Genomic DNA, 19,196 nt, shown 5'->3' with positions numbered 1-19,196 from the left:
CTATACAGCATAGGACCTTCTTAAAAGTTCCAGGGAGGAGGGGAATATTTTCTGCATTTTAAAATCAGGATTATCCTCTTCAGTTCCTAATTTATCTTCCCACATATTAAGTCCTCTTACAAAACTTTTTAAGCATTGCCTCAAAATATTAGGCAAATTCTGAGTTTCCTTCCACTTTCTCCTGTGTACTGCAGGCAGACTGCTACTCCTTCCCTCTGTGGAACAAGGGACTGCTGATGAAAAACTAACACCTATTTTTATTCTTTTTGATTTCCTAATCTTCCTTTTGGCGGATTTGTGCAGAAAACTACTTTTAGATTTGTTTATTTGTTTTTGTCAAGCAATTATTTTGGTTGTGTTCTGTACCTCCTCCATATTAAGGAATAAAATTGGTCCCTTGACTCTTTATAAGAATGTAGGAATTGTCATATTGAATCATGCCTATTGTCCATATTTACTAGTTCCCAAGGCCAGAGGGGGTGGGTAGGGCCAGACTCAGCAGCCACCTCCCCCATTTTTGGGAGAATAGGGTTGACCTGCTGGCCCAGGGACTAAGTTGCCAACCAGCTCACCCCATTGCACGCCAGGGTTCATCTTCGGGCCAGATTTTTTCACCCCAAATGTACCCCACGGGGTATCAGGCTCCCTGGAAGGAAAAGCCAGAGAGGAAGGCCCTCTTTGGCTGCTGTAAAGTGGGGGACAAGCACCTGCCATATCAGATGCTTATTCCTAGTCTCAAAACAGAAGCAGAAATCTCTCTATAAACGATAGGTAAGTATGATACACTTGACAATAAGCATTGAAAATAAACCTCATTTACCAACAAACTACAGTGATACATTCTGAATCAGTGTATACGGTATCTTAATCCATAACTGGCTCCATCAAAGGCCTATTACAAAAAATCATGACAATCCCAAGTACAGAGAGGTTTTTTCCCCCCACTTAATCTTTTAGGAATTGAATGTCTTTGAATGGTGCTAGATTGGCAGTATTAGAAATAGACCCTCTCTGTTTAACGCAAACCTTGTATTACATGAGCATCAAGTTTCCTTACACTGCCTTGCCGGTTTGACTCAACCATGACCTGAAGGGATTAACTCCAGCAGATGAAATAATAATAAATTACCATGTCTGTTCAATATGGAACTCCCCACTGACACTACTAAAAAGGATGGCAATATGGTGAGTTATTAAAACTTTTTGACAGTTATAGCAGCCTCAAGATTTATCACTACAACATATTGTAATTTATGACATAGTATGTATTTAGTACTTTTCATAAATTGTCCTCAACTAATAAGCTATTTTGCATTATTACTCAAATTGAAACCAAACTTTTTAACAGAGGTGTAAAAAGTATTTTTCTTAAGTTTAACCATCTTATTTCTCAATAAAGTTGAAACTTCGTACACAAACTCTTTGACCAGGTACTTCTTTTGCCGTAAATGAGCTGTACTTTTCACATGTTTTTCTCCATTTTCAAATAACTGTTAGTTATGCTTTAGGTGAAAACACAAACTAAGTTTAGCAGGCTGAGTCCTTACTGGATACTGGTCAACTTTTAATATGAAAACATACTTACATTTAGATAATTGGGCACATTTACAAATGATCTATTCTGCATGCAAAAAATCCACAAACCATTAAACAATTTGTTCTTACATCTTTTGAAGCACCTGGGCCATCACAACCCCATTCGTTAAATCTTCCACAGTCTGGCATGGTGCTTCAACATTAAATGTCTGGATCTGAAGGGGAAAAAAAGACATTTTCTTATTAGCCTGCCTTAACTATCTCTTACTAACACATCAAAGAGTTTTCAAAAGTAACACAACGGTATTGTTACTACCAAACAGCAGCAAATGGCAGAGAGAAAAACAAAACAAAACACAAAGGTGCACAAGTTTAATTCTATCAGTGGAGAAATATTGCAAGTGCTAGATTTCATTTAGTGAACCACAACACTGAGGTTTGTCTTGTTGTAGAGCCATGGACACAGCTTCACAGATATGGTTGCAACCAAAGTTCTATTACAAGCTCTGACCAGGATTTTCAAAACATGAGTTACCTGAGTTACCAGAGTTACATTCCTAAGGGAGGGATATTCAAAAGCATCTAATAACTCAGGAACACAAATCCCACTGAAAGTTAGTGGAACTTGTGCTTTTAAGTCATTCAAGCACCATCCTAAATCCCTATTTAGGCACATACATAAGACCCCTGATTATTAAAAATGCTGATCACCTAGACCGTCCACCGTCCCATGGTTATATAATTATATACACACACACGCGTGTGCTCTGAACAATTAACTCCTCCCTAGTGTGCGATGAGAGTGAAATCATGCTAGTACTTGCTGGTTTGTATTGGACAGTGTTAGTTTGCTATTAGTTGTAAGGCGTTCAATTACTACAATAGATGTGGCAAAAAAAACTAGACAGAGTAAAGTCTCTGGTATAAATATAGAGGTTAAGATGCAAGATGTTGGTATCTGACTTAGAACTGAAGGATGGAATGTGGCTGATTCCATAGTGCCATATGTGGGGGTGAGTGGTGGTTTCCAGTCCATAACAGAAATATACCCCTGAGGTAGGGTGGATGGGTAACAGTCATTTTGGTCAACATGCTGTGCCTAGAGACACATACTGGGGTAGGGTTTCATTTTTGAATGTGCAGTATAATAATATACACTTGAATATTTGTGTAAGAGATTGCAAGAACTTCAGGATCAAAGGAGACTTCCCTGGAACTATGTGCTGAGCTTGCCCCTGACACAGAAGTACCAGACGACGAGAGATCTCCTTCACTATGGAAAAGTGAGCAGCCATAACACTGCAGAAGTTGACTAACCTAGTTTTCTACTGTCCAGATGGAAACCCAGTTGGGAAGTCCATTGTGAATGCTGTTGTGCTGGGGGTTTGCACTGTAACAAATACTGTGTGTGTCACAGGGACAAGTAATCAAGACTGCTAACATGCCAGAGACCAAATAATTTAAGTGGCTGGGCTCCCCAAACTGACAGAGCCATTAATGGAATCTGCATGCCCATTCCGTGTCTGAGCACAACAAGCCGAGAAATACATAACAGGAAGGAAACTGTTTCCATGACGATGCAGTCCATAGTGTATCTCCCTGGGAAGCCCTGGGCATGGACATACAGTAGCCTGGAAAAGTGCGTGAAGCCAGGACTTGAAACAAACCACACACGCCCACCACCAAACTCTGGACTTCTCAAAAACAGGAAAAGTGAAAAACTATTCCCACTGAACAATATTAATGTTATGGGTGTTTCCATCCCCACTGTGCTCCCAGGTGATCCTGTCTACCCAGTACTGCCGTGGCTCATTAAAACTTCCCCAACTACATAAACAAAGGTAGAAGATTCCACTACACACTGAGCCAATGCAGGATGGTGGTGAAGTGTGCTTCTGGGATACTGAAAGCAAGATGTAGATTGTCTGTTGACTGTTCCATGACTAATATTACCATGATCATATCTGCTTGTTGCATTTTACATAACATAAGCGAAAACAAAGGAGAGGTGGTCAGTAAAGACTAGAGTGGCTCAGACAGCTTGCCCTCTACTTTTTCACAGCTAGAAAATCATGTAGATGTAGCTGAAGGATGACAACACTACTTCTGGTGAGCATGCGCTACAGATCTGAAACAGAGGGCACCAAGGACTAATGCTTTGTTTCTTTTTATGACTACTTGAAAATACCTTTTTTTATACAGTGAAGAATGAAGGACTAGATAGCACAACACTGTTGTTAACCTAGCACATTTATGCTATGTACATTTTTTATTGATTTGTTATAATGGAGACAGTATCACCTTATATTAAGTATCATCAACATTAAAAAACAATGCCTTTTCTCCAAAAACAAAACTGTGTTTTAATAAGGGAGTCCAGCTGCAGAAACAATCTTCTTTCCCTGTGTCAAAAATAGGGGTTGAATGTCTGGAGAATGGCTGGGAGAGAGCCAAAGAGGTAGGTCCCAATCCAAAAAGTTGTATTCTCTGCTTTCGGGAGGGCATGGTCTCGGGCAGCACATGGCAGTGCAGAAGCAGACTCTAGTTGTGGGGACAGAGCAGCAGGCAGTTTCTTGTGTGTCTTTAATAGTCATTAGATAATGGCTGCTGAAACTCTGCCTCCCTGCGCATTATGCTGTCTATATTTTTGCATGAGTTCTGTCCTCCTGCTGGAACTGTTCCTGCCTTCCGGGTGTGTTCAGGGCTGCCTCGTCTTTCACTCCTCAAAGTGGTAAATTCATACTAATTCTCTGTTCACATTCCTTTGCGCTTTGATGAATTGGTCCTTTCAACTTTCCAACTGTGCCACCAACATGGAGTCTGGACAATATGCACAGCTGGACAGCAAGCCCTGACAGAGAAAACAAGATATGATCGAATTAACACCCACCGCAATCCCTCACACGTCCCATGAAATGTCAACAAATGAGACAAAAGAAACTTCCTCTTCTCTTTTTTAAATTCCAATAACTAATCCAGAGTCATTCAACACAGAATGTGAAGGACATACGTGCCCAATTCTCACACAACACTTAAAACTATGGAGGGATGTGGTACTATTTTAGATCAGGGGAAGGGAGATATGTAGTGCATAATGCCAAAATGGTATAAAAAAGTTACTTATTACGGAAAAGTAGGATCTTGGAAAATGAGGGTTTTTGGTTTTTTGCAGATGATATCCAATGAGAAGCTCCATGACTGGTGAGGCTTGGTTAGCTACCTTGGAGATATGCATTAAAAAAAAAAAAAAAATCTTTATATTAACTTTGGAGAAGTTGCCATACAAACAGTTCATTAGAAAGACAAACGCTAATGTGATTGCAGATAGCCAAGTTGTGCATGCTGTATAGAAATGGCTGGATGCCATATGGGCCAGTCAATACAATGTAAGGTAAATGCTTTGGCAAGCGTCCACTAATTAACTTATTACAGTAACTTACAGGTCCAGCTGTTTTTATTTTTCCATTGGTGTTTCATGTGACATTTAAAAAAAAATCCCCATTTTTGTATGTGGCTACATGGTATAGCACAGCCAGCTGCCGTAAGTGCCAAGTCAAGCACTTCCTCTCTTACCATAATTGGCAGGTCATGAAGCTGAAAAGGGTACCACAAGTGAGAGGAATGGAAGGGTGGCTCCAAGAAAGACCAGTTATGGGGGAATAACTGTTTTGAGTGGACTGCTGTGGGGCTGTTACTTGTACTACGGCAGAGAGGATGAAGGGGGGAGTGGTTGAGGGAGTGGGGACTGGCAGAGCAGGGAGAAGGAGAGGTGGACACTTCCATCTTCACATAAGACTATATCTGCCCATTCACAAATATTAAGGATGCATTCATAAGAAGCCAGAAAAATTTCTCTCAGCCCCAGAATCTGAAAAAAAATCAGTCCCCATCAGTACTTTATACAATAGTAAGCTACATACCTGATAAAGCTTTGCTCATCTCCAGATTCCACTTCCTCATGCGGAGCTCAGTCATCTCAGGATCTGGGCCTCCATCCTACAAATGGATCTTGTGATCTGGGCAACTCCTGGTCAGGCTCCCTCACCCCCGTTCCTCCTATTTGGTAATGGTGTTCTTGTCTCCTCTGAATAATCATGCTACAAAGTATTTTTTCATTATGTTTGGGAGCATCTCAGGCTGAGCAGAGGAGTGAGTCTTCCGGCTCCTCGCCAGACTGTTGTACAAATGAAAAATTCTATGCCAGGACTTGAGTCTTCTGATGTCATCATTAACTTTAGGCTGTACTTTAGGTTTTTGATTTTATCCCAGCATGGCTTATAAGCCCAGGTTATACCAAGCATGCAGATGACTGGTTCTATGTATGTAAGAGCATTTAACACCACTGGCCAGCTGCTTCTGGATTTTCTCATCCCATAAGATGATTTGGGCCCAAATATCTGAGCCAGGCAGCAACACAGTCAATAAAGGTTCTCCTTTAAGACATCCTGGTAATACTTGCAATGTTCACAATCAAAGAAGCTTGCAATTGTGAAAGAAGTTGCTTGCAATGCAAGCTGTCTGCACTGAGCTCTATGGTTTGTGTCGTGCTATTATACAGGTAGATGGCTTCTAGTCAAGCAGACTCCTGTGCAGTAGGGTGCACAAAGTAGACCAGACAAACAACCTCAGTACTGACTGGAGCACTGTGGGACTTGAGTGGAAGGACAATATGAATTAGTTTACTACTACACTGGCTCCATACTGCCACTAAATTGCTGCAGCTTGAACCAATATGTAGACCTGCAGAACACAAGTCCAATCCAAATGATATTTGGAATACATTTAACTGTATGGAGAATGTGTATGTAAGATGCTTGACAAGTGTGCTGGGAGACCACAAATGTTTCTTAGAATAGTAAATTTCTCTAGTGCAGACAAGGCCCTTAAAGAGACAGAAAACCAAAGGCTGAGGAAAAGTGATACAACATGCAAGCAGAGTGATCAAGGCATGCATCTTATTAGTTCAACTTTTCTCCTTTTTAATAATTAGCTTATAAATGTCCAATGCCTGTTCTAATTTTCCAATTCTAAACTTTTCCCTATTATATTATTTGCCTTTGCCTACTCCTTTTTGTTTTTTGACCATTCTCTATTTATTATTTTTCATAAAGTTTCAATTAATTCTTGTGGAGTGTTGCCTGTGCATATTCACATGCAGCCACACATCAAACCCCTTCTCCAAGTGCCAGCGAGCTTCAGGATCTTTCTAGAAAAGGAGTGCCTATTAGGACCATGTAAGTGCCCTCTCATGGCACCAAATGTTCAGATCAGAGGTTTTCGGTGAACCACCTGAGTTTCTTCTGCTGAACCTTAAGATCCTTAAAGTGACAACTCTGGGCAAAAAGAGATGATCAGGCTATCTGAAAATACGGAGTAAACATTCCTGAAGAACTAGTTACTACTAGGTAATCTCTCTCCTTCTACAAGGCAGCCTGCTTCTGTATACTCTCAGTTATGGAAGTCCAGTTAACAGGACAACCCCAACAAAGGTGAGCTGAGACATTTTAATTAAACAAGGATTATAGAACAGTTCTCCAAAGCAAATATCAGATCTAGATGATAAACCAAGAGAGCAGTGTTCAGTAAACCTTTGAATAGAACCCCAGCTAGGCAGCCCTGTAGATTGTAATGTTTCCATCACAACAGAGAACCCACTGGAAAACTGAGTAACCCTGCAATGTGGGTCCCAAGATCTCAAGTGCTTACATGACAGATAAAGCACACATGCCAGTGCATAATCTAGACAGTCACTCAGCATTCCCTGTATACTGATCCACTAAGGCTATAAAAAAATCTAGGCAATTTCCAAAATACCTTTGTCTTCTCTACACAGGACAAAACTTGATGCACTTAACTTCTAGGACACGGAACGTAGGGTTTGGTTAAAAAAAAACCCTAGAAGACTAATGCCTGTGTTCAGGTAGAACTCAAACATTATTTTAAAGAAAAAAAAAAAATGGATGAGCTTGCCTGACAGCTCTGTCGTTAGGGAATGCAGTAACGGAAGGATCAATCATTAAAGGCTGCAATGCACTCATTCCTCTCTTGCAGATGTAACTGTGATGAAAGTGCTGCCTTTAGTGATAGGTGAAATAAAGAGCACCCTTCCAAAGGTTCAGAAGGTGAATTTGAGATGTCACATCAGTGAAGTTATCTGCCCAGTATAAGGACAACCACCAATCCTTCAAAGAACCCCATGACACTAAGAAGGCTTTTCAGTTTCAACTAGAAGCTAGTATTCAAAAATAGCAGACAGATGTATTTTGATCAATGACAAGGACAGGATGAGAAACTTAAGTATAATAAATACTCCAAAATCGACGACATGGGTGCAAGGGTATAGGGTCAGGTTATTAGATGCCTATACTGAAACCCTTGTCCATTTCCATTTCGGGAAGTTACATTGCAGGGTGAACAGCTTCTTGAATTGCAACAAGATGCTGCTTCATGCTTCACCAGAAGTAGTCAAAGTCCCATGAGTCAAACAATGAAGTAAAGTGTCTCTGGGTTTGGATGCAGAAGGAAATGTGTTCTTGGGATATCCATGTAACAGTACTGCCTGATCCAATCTGGAGTGATCAGGATGATCCTTGACCCTAGACTTGTTCTATTTTCCTGATCAGTAGAAGCAATGGAATCAGTGGGAAAGCACAGTCTCTGCTCCAATCCAACAGGACCACATCTTATTGAGTTTCTGTCCACTCCTATCCTGAAATAAAACTGTGGACCGTTTCTATTGCTAGTTGTGACACAAAGATCTAGGAAATGATAACTCCACCTCTTGAACAACAGCTCTACCATCAACTGTTTCAGAGACCACTTCCTCTGGTCTTCGCTTCTATGATTTTTCTTATCTGACAACACATTTTCTTTGCCAACCAGCTGGAGGTACATCATGTAAATTCGATGAGCCAGATACTAGTCACAGAGACAAGCACCTTCCTGCTTGTTAAAGTAGAACTTTGCTGTCTTGTCTTGCACATGCAGCCATGGAGAACAGACAAAAGACTGAAAAGTCCATCTGATATATGGAATCTACTTTTCCACATCTTCCAGTCACCATGAAGGTCAAGCAAATTTTCCTGGTATAGACACACATGTATACACTGATGCCTGAAGTACGCTAATATCTAACCCAGTGGTTCTCAAACTGTGGGTCGGGACCCCAAATGGGGTCGCCAGGGCTGGCTTAGACTTGCTGGGGCCCAGGGCTGAAGCCCAAGGCCCACCGCCCGGGACTGAAGCCCGAGGACTTCAGCCCTGGGCAGAGGGGCTCAGGTTACAGCACACACACCCCCGGGGCTGATGCCCTTGAGCTTTGGCTTTGCCCCCCCTCCACCCGGGGTGGTGGGGCTCAGGCAGGCTCAGGCTTCTGTCCCTGCTCCTGGGGTGGTGTAGTAATTTTTGTTGTCAGGTGGTGCAATGAAGTTTGAGAACCCCTGATCTAACCAGATATTTAATGAACACCACTCTATAGAAGCCAGATCCAAGAATGCTATTGGTCACAACTGTTTCTATACAAAAGCATAATTACTTTCAGGCCAGTCTGAAAGCTACATGAAAATATGTATCTTCTATGTTGAGAGCCCCAAACCAGTCTTACAGGGATATAGGTAGGAATAACAGAAGGACAGGGATAATAGGTAAAATCAGCATGTAAAATCTGAACTCTAATGTAACCGTTTAACTTTCTCAAGTCCATGATAAAATGAAGGCAATTTTTGGAATTTTGTTTTTTTTAAATGAGAACATAAGAATGGCTATACTGGGTCAGACCAATGGTCCATGTAGCCTGTCTTCCAACAGTAGCCAGTGCCAGATGCTTCAGGGAGAATGAACAGAAATGACAATCATTAAGAGATCCATCCCATCATCTGCTCCCAGCTGTTGGCAGTCATAGGCTAGGGAGACCCAATCGTGGCCCATCTTGGCTAATAGCCATGGCTGGCCCTATCCTCCATGAACTTATCTAATTGTTTTTTGAACCAAGTTATACTTTTGGATTTCACAACATCCCCTGGCAACAAGTTCCACAGGTGAACTGTACATTGTGTGAAGAAGTATTTCCTTTTGTTTGTTTTAAACATGCTGCCTATTAATTTCATTGAGTGGCCCCTGGTTTTTGTGTTACGGGAAGGAGTAAACAACCTTTATTCACTTTCTCCACACCATTCATGATTTTATAGACCCCCAACATATCCCCCCCTTAGTCATCTCTTCTCCAAGATGAACAGTCCCAGTCTTTTAAATCTCTCCTCAGAACTGCACATAGTATTCAAGGTGTGGGTGTACCGTGGATTTATATAGTGGCATTATTATATTTACTGTATATTACTATATTTACTACCTATCTCTTTCCTAATGGTTCCTAACATTGTAAGCTTTTTTACCTGCTGCTGCACGTTGAGTGGATGTTTTCAGAGAACCATTCACAATAACTCGTTCTTGAGTTATAACAGCTAATTTAGATCCCATCATTTTGTCCGTATAATTGGAATTATGTTTTCTAATGTGCATTACTTTGCATTAATCAACATTGAATTTCATCTGCCATTTTGTTGCCCAGTCACTCAGTTTTGTGAGATCCATTTGTAACTCTTGGCAGTCTACTTTGGACTTAAATATCTTGAATAGTTTTATATCCTCACTGTTTATCCCTTTTTCCAGATCATGTATGAATATTTTGAACAGCACTGGTCTCAGTACAGATCCCCAGGGGACCCTGCTATTTACCTCTCCCCACGGACCTTGTCAAAGGCTTTCTGAAAGTCCAAGTACACGATATCCACTAGATCACCCTTGTTCACATGTTTGTTAAACCCCTCAAAAAATTTGAATGGATATGGGGGGCATAATTTCCCTTTACAAAACTGCTGTTAACTCTTCCTTAATAAATCGTGATCATCTAGGTGTCTGATCATTCTGTTCTTTACTATAATTTAAACCAATTTGCCTGGTACCGAAGTTAGGCTTATTAGCCTGCAACTGCCAGGATTGTCTCTGGAGCCTTTTAAAAAAAATTGGTGTCACATTAGCTATCCTCCAGTGTTCTGGTACAGAAGCTGATTTAAATGACAGGTTACATACCACACTTAGTAGTTCTACAATTTCATATTTGGGTGAAAGGGCTTGAGGGTACCCCACAGGGAGGAATTCCCAAGTGTTCCTTCTTGGGTCCGAGGGTTTTTTTTTTTTTTTTTTTGCATTTGGGTGGTGGCAGCGTTTACCAAGCCAAGGTCAGAGAAAAGCTGTAACCTTGGGAGTTTAATACAAACCTAGAATGGCAAGTATTAATTTTTAGAATCCTTGAAGGCCCCTACCTTCTGTACTCGAAGTGTCAGAGTGGGGATTTAGTCTTGACAGCACCTTTCTGAAGTTAAATGCTACTGTGGTGGGCTTCTCTGGTATTTCTCCCCACACCAAGGATGCTAAGTTTGATTATATTATGGTTGCTATCACCAAGCAGTTCAACTATATTCACCTCTCGGACCAGAGTCTGTGCTCCACTTAGGACTAAATCAAGAATTGCCTCTCCCCTTCTGAGTTGCAGGAACTACCTCACAGAAAAGTCTTTCCTTCTGTACTGTTTTGACATTTCTCTTCAGGCTCCCATATTCTCAATAAGAAATCCACTTCTGCTCTGAGCAGTACATTGGGCTAGAGATCCCTGAAAAGAAATGAGGAAGCGGGGTTGGGAAGCAACACGGAGAAAAATTAGATCACATATACAAAGCGGGATTACCTCCATCACCCAATAATCTAGAATAATTCCACAACAAAGAAATGAGCCAAATAACCACCAAAGGGAAGGGCAGAAGTGCAGGGTAACAAAAATAGAGTCTTGGACTAGGCTGTCAGGAGACCCATAAAATCTGAGGCTCGAAGAGTGCCAAAGATGAATGTTCATCGTAAGAACTAGATCTCTGCATTTAACATCCCCCCTTATCTTATTTCTTTTGTTGCTGACATGCACATGCATTGCCTCTGGAACCTAGAAGATAGGAGAAGAAATCCTGCTTCTTTTAAACTAGGCTGGGTCAACCTGAATGATCAAGCAGCAGAGCTAATTTTATCTTCTCCAGCATATCATTGGTTTTGCTACTGAACAATCCTCAAAGGTAAGAGCTTCCACCTTGTCTTGAGCCCTTAGCAAAGAGGCTGGATGACTAAAGCCAAGAATACCTACTGGCCAAGAGTGATGCCAGATGCCACAGTTCTCACCAATATACGATGCATCATATGGAGCACAAACGGCATGTCTAGAAACAGGGCAGACCCCGATGTCAGTATCTTTTACCATTTTACTTTGCTCCTCGAAAAGATGGTCAAGCAAAGGAAGTACCGGATACCAAACTTAGACACCTAAAGCAAGGATGGGTCACCTGCAGCCCAATGGTCGCATCTGGACCACCAAGTCATTTTATTTGGCTCACTAACAGTTAAGAGATTATTTATTCTGCAATGACATTTCTTATTTCTCAACCTTTTTTTTGGGGGGGGGGGGGGGGGGAGCTGTGATAAACATACCGTGAGTATCAAGTGCTTGTTTCAATATGGAAGACTGATTGCTATAGAGAATGGTTGTGCACTTCTTTGGGTTGCATGTATGCTGAACACAAGGAAATTCAATACCCTGAAACATCAGGACTCTATCTGCTGTGCTATGAGTGAGGTAGGAAATGGCTCACTGAGAAACCAGTGGCTGATTCTTCTGCCTTTACAGTTTATTATGAGTAAAAGAAAGACAGAGAACACTAAGTCGCCCATGCACAGTGGGAGCGTGAATGTCTTTGTACTTAAAATGGAGGTAAGCCCCAATGCCCCATATGTTTGCAAGTCATGACAATGACAAATGAATATCACTTGCTTTGAGCAGGGGGTTGGACTAGATGACCTCCTGAGGTCCCTTCCAACCCTGATATTCTATTCTATGATTCTATGAAAAATCACCACAGCACCAATCACAAAGCAAATAATGAAATACATGCAGGGATAAGCCACTGTGGCTTATCTAAAAGGCAAAGTTTTAAAGCAGCAGAGTTGTTTTGCTAGAGTTACCCCAGTACAAACTTTGGGTCTTACTGCATCATATCTTGCCACTCTTGAGATGGCATGGGCTAAAAAGCCACTGCGTGAGAGTGAAAGAGTGAAAGAATGTGCAGTGCAAATGGGAAAGGCGTTTGGTGATGACAAAATGGCAAAAAAAATTCAAAACAGTATCGCTATGTACAGTTTCGTGAAGAGTTTCACATATCCATGAACACGCAGAAGGAAAGTTAAAGAAAATCATGCCTGATTGTTTCTTCTTTGGCATTAGACGACAGTACAGCTGTGTCAAATGTAAGTCAGCTATGATATACATATGGACAACTGATAGTAATTTTAACATGCATGTCATGAAGAACTTATGAAGTTAGCTTCATTACACAGAATAACAAAGGGTCCAGATATTTTTGGTGTGCTTCAGGAAGCTGTTGCAGGTTTTGGAGATTGTAAAAAGTTGTTGGTTGTTGTAACAGATGGAGCACCTGCTATGCATGGCTCAAGGGCTGGGTTTCCAGGTTTATTGAAGCACTGCCCAACTCTGCCCTGCATTATTCATCAAGAGTCGCTGTGTGGAAAATCGCTGTATTTTAATCACATCATAAATGTGGTCATGAAAGTTACAAACATAATACAAGGTGCAAACAGATCACTCAGCCATCACAAATTAGTAGCTTTTCTTGATGAAGTGGATGCATAGTAGGACAATTTGGAGCTATACAGAGAAGTGTGATGGATAAGCCATGGAAAATGCCTCGTGAGATTCTTTCCAACAAAAAACAGAGTGTCATCTTTCTGAAAGGCAGAGTTCTGATACTACGAAGTTTCAGGAAAAACTGGAAGATTCAGTTTTTCTGTGCTATACAGCATTTTTGAGAGACATAACCTGAATTGTTTGAATCTGCAACTGCAAGACATCGACTAGACTGCATCAGACCTCATTGCTCACATGGATGGGTTCTGAAGCAAGCTCGCACTTATTAACACTCACCTGTTACATTTGAATTTGCCCACTTTACAACATGTGATGCACATACATCATAACTGCAAGAGCGCGAATCAGACTTTAGCAGGAACAATACTAACAGTGAAATGCTGTTGCTCAATTTCAATGAATATTTTAAGCATTTTGAAAGTTTTCAACCTCATCTGATGCTTTTTAATGATCCACTTGCAGCTGTTGTCAATGACCAGCCTTCTGAACTGCAACTACAACTGTACGAACTGCAGAACCTTTCTTTGTTGCAGAGAAGAATAAAAGGGACACTCAGTTTTGGAAACTGCTTACTGAGTCCCATTTCCCAAATCTGAGAAAGTAGGTGTTGAAATTGTGTTCTCTCTTTGGGAGAACCCATTTGTGAAAGTGACTTCTCCAGACTGATTCATAGGAAATCAAAGGAAAGGAACCAACTGACAAATGAAACACTCTTCCATCTTATGCAGCTTGGATGCAATAAAACTGATACACATATGCACCTCAGTGTGCATACAGGCTCACTCTTTAAGTTACCCACTGACTGACAAGATACTGTAACAATGATAAGCAGCAGAGAAAAAATGTTAAGATGGGTTTGTTTTTTTGTTATTTTCATTTACTAAACCCTGGCTCTTCTGCATAGTGAATAAAAGGTTAGTGAAAAATGTGTTTAAACTGTTGTAGGGTTTTATTGTTTATTTTCTAATTATTATATAAAGGTTGTGCTATATGAGACTTTTATATTTAAGACCACTTCAGTTTTATATTGGTAATACACCATTAACTGCATGATAACATGCTGTAGTGTAGCAAACATTTCTGAGTTATGCAATATGTATCCTCTAAAACAGGGGTGGGCAAACTTTTTGGCCCGAAGGCCACATCTGGGTATGGAAATTGTATGGCGGGCCATGAATGCTCACGAAATTGGGGGTTGTGGTGCGGGAGGGGGTGAGGGCACTGGCTGGGGATACGGGCTCTAGGGTGGGGCCAGAAATGAGGAGTTCAGGGTGTGGGAGGGGGCTCTGGGCTGGGGCAGACGTGCGGGGAGAACTCCGGCTGGGGGTGTGGGCTCTGGGGATAAGGTATTGGGGGTGCAGGAAGTTGCTCCGGGATGGGACGGAGGGGTTCAGAGGGCAGGAGGGGGATCAGGGCTGGGGCAGGGAGTTGGGGTGTGGGAGGGGGTCAGGGGTGCAGGCTCCGGGCGGCGCTTACCTCAAGCAGCTCCCAAAAGCAGCGGCATTTCCCCACTCCGGCTCCTACATGGAGGTGCAGCCAGGTGGCTCTGCACATTGCCCTATCCGCCGGCACCGACCCTGCAGCTCCCATTGGCCGCAGTTCCCAGCCAATAGGAGCTGTGGAGGCAGCGTACAGAGCCCCCTGGCTGCCCCTACGTGTAGGAGCCGAAGGGGGGATATGCCGCTGCTTCTGGGAGCCGCACGGAGTGGGGCAAATCCCCGATCCCGCTCCCCGGCTGGAGCACTGGAGCGGGGCAAGCCCTGGACCCTGCTCCCCGGCAGAAGCTCAAGGGCCGGATTAAAATGTCTGGAGGGCCGGATGCGGCCCCTGGGCTGTAGTTTGCCCACTCCTGCTCTAAAAAAAAATGTTTGGCTCGGCAAAGGATTTTAGGGGATTTTGTGGCCCTCTACTACCTTAAAGTTACCCATCTCTGCACTACAGAACCAGGATACAGGTATAGGAATAGCTGCTTGGGGCCTGGTTCACACTATCTGCCTCTTTAGTGACAGCAGGCACAGATGCTGGAATCCACCAAATACCTTGACCAGTGTTCAACAAACTTTAACTGACAGTCGAGTTCACTTTTCCTTTTCCCTTAAACTACAATTTATCAAAAGATAAGTCTTTTCTTGGCTGTTGTTGTACCCAGCTCTAAAGAGTCACTCAACCAAACCAGCAACTCCCGGAAAGTTGTTGTCATCAGGAGGTGAGAGATGCAGATTATCAGGAGAAAGAGAAAACACTGCAACTTTGTGGTCAAAGGACTGATTCATATCAGCTATTGGCAAGTCACTGTGGATGCTGGCCAGCAATAACTGAAGTTCCAAAATGGGAGATAACATGGATGGTGGTAGTTGCATCTTAGCCCTGTTACGAGGGGCAGAGGAGTGAGTATAAAGAAGCCGGTTCTCAGCTGGCCTCTTCTGGTATGTCTACACTGCAGCTGGAATCATGCCTTCCAGCCTGGGTAGACAGACACGCGGTAGCTCTGCCAGAGCTAGCATGCTAAAAATAGCAGTGTGGATGTTGTGACGTGGATTAGCTGTCGGAGAACAAGACTGCCCAACCCCCTGGATCCGTACTCAGACAGACGGACCGTGCTGCCGCCTGTGCCACAATGTCTACACCAGTAATGTGTCTGTCTACCCAGGATGGAAGGCTCAGTCCCAGCTGTCGTGTAGACGTACCATTACAGTCCTCCGATGCCAAGGATGTTGAAAGAGGTCCTTACCAATCTAAGTTAAATGGGGGGAAACATACAGATCAAGTAGTGCTGTATAAAAAGCAAGGAGTTAATGAAGTGCTTGGGAGGGGAAAGCAGTTTCACCAGTCAGCTCTAGCAGCTTTGACCGCCTTCGGAAAGGGAGCCTACAAAAAATTACACGAAGAGGCCTGAACAGCCCTGAAGAACTAGCTTCTAGTGGAACCCAAGTGAACAACATGGAGGAACTAAAGTCCCTATCTCTCAGGAGCTGTGCAGATGAACTTCCAAGCTCATCCCATACGGCCCCAAGACTGACCTGGACAGCCCTGGAACTGAGGCTGAACAAAGAAACCCAGGTACATGGTCTACATCCATAAAGAAACACTAACATACCTCTCTTTTGAGGAATGGGCACCATGTGGAAGACAGAGGGCATCTGCACTGGGGGAACTACACCATCCACGAAAGAGGAAGAGCCAAACTGAATACTAGGAACTGAGACCAGAAAAATGGCCAGCGGCACCCTCAAAATAGAGGAAGGGAGTACAGAGATCTTGGATCTGTAGCAATGCTTACAGAATGTACATATCACAGAAATGTGTAATGCTACCACTGAGGTTATAAACACCCAACTCCTCTAACCAGTCCTTAAGGTCCTCTCTACCTACTGAAACACTATTTGTATCTGAGCTACACAGCAGAGTGAAGGAAAGACGGTAAAGTACATCTCTGTCATGACGTCTCCACACAGACTCCACAGAAGACTAACTAGCACTGACCTTTCTGAGGACTCCTGCTGCTTAAACAGTGACTGCAGCACTGCCTTCCCAAAACCAGCATCTGTTCTTGATACCATGTCGAGAAAATGGTGATTTATGAAATTGTGCTTTGAATATGTAGCAGCCTTAAAAATTTCAGATAAGGACGCTCTGGACATATGTTACACTGAGACTGCAACTTACATGGTAGAGAGCACCCCCAGGTATTGAGTCAAAATTTAATATTATTAATTATATTTATTATGGTAATTCCCAGAGGCCAACCAAGAACGGGGTCCCATTATGCTAGGTGCTGTATAAACACAGATGGCTTCTGCCCCAATCTAAATAGACAAGACAGATACAGGGTGGGGGAAGGGGTATAATACACAACTCTCAATGAGAACATTTGACAATGCTCTCCAATGGAGATAAACAAGACTTTGAGAACAAGGCCCCAGCTTAGAACAGATCCCCGAAGTCTGATGGCAGGTGAGGCTGTGATAGGGAACCCCACGGGAATTTTCAAAGCAGCAAAATTACAAGTAAATAACTTTAAAGATTCCGCAACTGAGATCCCTGTTTCTGTGGTAAGTAAAAGGCACAAGGGACATCTCACTATAAAACAGAATAGAGACATGGTGGGTTAGCAGTGGGAGGAGCAGTTTCGGGTTGCCTGCATCCACATTAGCAGACTTATCAGTTTAGTTTGAACAGGTTCTCAAATTTGCTGAAATCTAAGTCTTCTTCAACTGCTTCTCAGAACACCAGAAAACCAGTTGAAGCACTTGTGTACGAACGTGACGTGTTTCACAAGCACTGTAGGAGGTAAAACAAGTTCTTAGAACAGTCAACTTCTCTAGCATAAAACACCTTAGTCTTCTCTAAGAAGTAGCTAATAGCTCTTTTGACAAAGAGGATGAGCAACTTCACCTCCCAAGAATAGCTATGGGGCTTTGGAAAAAAGTCAGGCAATGACAGCAACTGACTCAAAGACTTCTAAAAAATTGTTTCACCAGGGGATCAACAAACTCCATGGTCTGTTTTGAAAACCCATACACCCTTACACAAAATTCTGTTTTTTAAACCAGCTCAACTAAACATATTTTAAAAACAGTTGGGGCCATAATGTAGATGAGGTACTCTAAATCCTGAGTCAGTTTCAAAACCCCCTTGATACAAAAATATTAAAACTGATAAACAGCATAGAAAACTGCACATCCAACTAAGAATTACAAATATAAACAAAATGTTCTAACTACCATGCTATTTAACCGCTATTTGCAAATAGTTCTGCTAACAAAACAAACTTTTTTTCCCCTTTCTTGGTTGTGTGACTGCTCCAGCAGGGATATTTATACACTTGGTCCATGAAACGTTTGGCTTGTGGAATACTGTGTTTTCCCTCGACGTGGCCCCCTCATACAATGGGGGTTAAAGGTCCACCTGCATGGTTGGAGTTGTAGGATCTAGGATTATGATTGTGGACTGTTGCTCAAAAACAGTGGTCAACAGCTCAGGTCACTGTTAGCTGGGGAAACCATGATATCAGACAACTTCCTCTTAGGGAAGAAGAGAGTCATAGCAAGAGTTCTCACTGGTTTGCTTGTCTCCAAATGCCATTGCTCTTTATAGTTCAATGGCCCTATGCTAGTAGGCATCAATGCTTGAAATGCTCCTCTGGGGCATTAGCTCCACCATGCACCATGGTAGCACTGCCAGGGCAGCTGAAGTAGGAGCACAGGGGAGTCCTGAAAGTACAGAAACACTCCGAGACTGGTCTCCATCCACCACCCCATCTCAGGCCCTCCCTTTTTCATAGCACTGGTCTTCTTAACATGGTTCCCACCCCCACACACAACCTTTCTTTCCCCAAGCTCATGCACATACCTGCTTCCCCCCCAACATTCCAACTAGCTCCTCCTGAATCCCTGCACCCCCTCAGGTCCCCCCCCAACCACAGAAAACAGCACTGTAGAGAGCCAAAGGGAGAAAAAATGGCCATGTGCACTAGCAGAGATGTGAAGAGGTCAATGAAGAAAGATTGCCTGGGCTATGCAATCCAGATTCCTGCCAAGTGTATACCCCTGGTTTCCCAAAAACACAACACTACACTTAACTGTCCTACACCACAGCCCCTGGCCTCCCCCCACTACCATGCAACTAAATCCCTCTGCTCCCTATATATCCCTGCTTAGCCACTTTAACTTCCTGGGAGAACTCTTTTCTGCCATTTCCCCACATCCCCAGTAATCCCCTCTCACCTATTTTACACCCCATTGCTGCCCAGTCTGACTCCAGAATTTCACAACCAAAATTTTTAAGAAATGAATAATATCTTCCTTTTCAGCTATGACAGTTTCATATGCTGGAAGTTTACCTTGTAGTTTTGCCTATATATGTGTAAAGAAATAAAATGACAAAATACAAACCAAACAAT

At 42.6% G+C, this 19,196-nt stretch overlaps 1 protein-coding gene across 1 annotated transcript in view; it reads right to left on the bottom strand.

Moving 5' to 3' along the window:
• HOOK3 (hook microtubule tethering protein 3) overlaps positions 1 to 19,196 on the bottom strand; it is a 118,416-nt gene that overhangs the window by 96,738 nt on the left and 2,482 nt on the right. Inside the window, exon 2 of the mRNA XM_065406217.1 lies at positions 1,666 to 1,751. Coding sequence (XP_065262289.1) covers positions 1,666 to 1,751 — 86 coding nt within the window. The remainder of the gene's footprint in view (positions 1 to 1,665; positions 1,752 to 19,196) is intronic.

Source organism: Emys orbicularis, chromosome 6, assembly GCF_028017835.1.
Source record: "Emys orbicularis isolate rEmyOrb1 chromosome 6, rEmyOrb1.hap1, whole genome shotgun sequence".
Taxonomy (NCBI): domain Eukaryota; kingdom Metazoa; phylum Chordata; order Testudines; family Emydidae; genus Emys; species Emys orbicularis.
The sequence above is the reverse complement of the archived record's forward strand: the minus strand, read 5'-3'. Positions and strand labels throughout refer to the sequence as shown.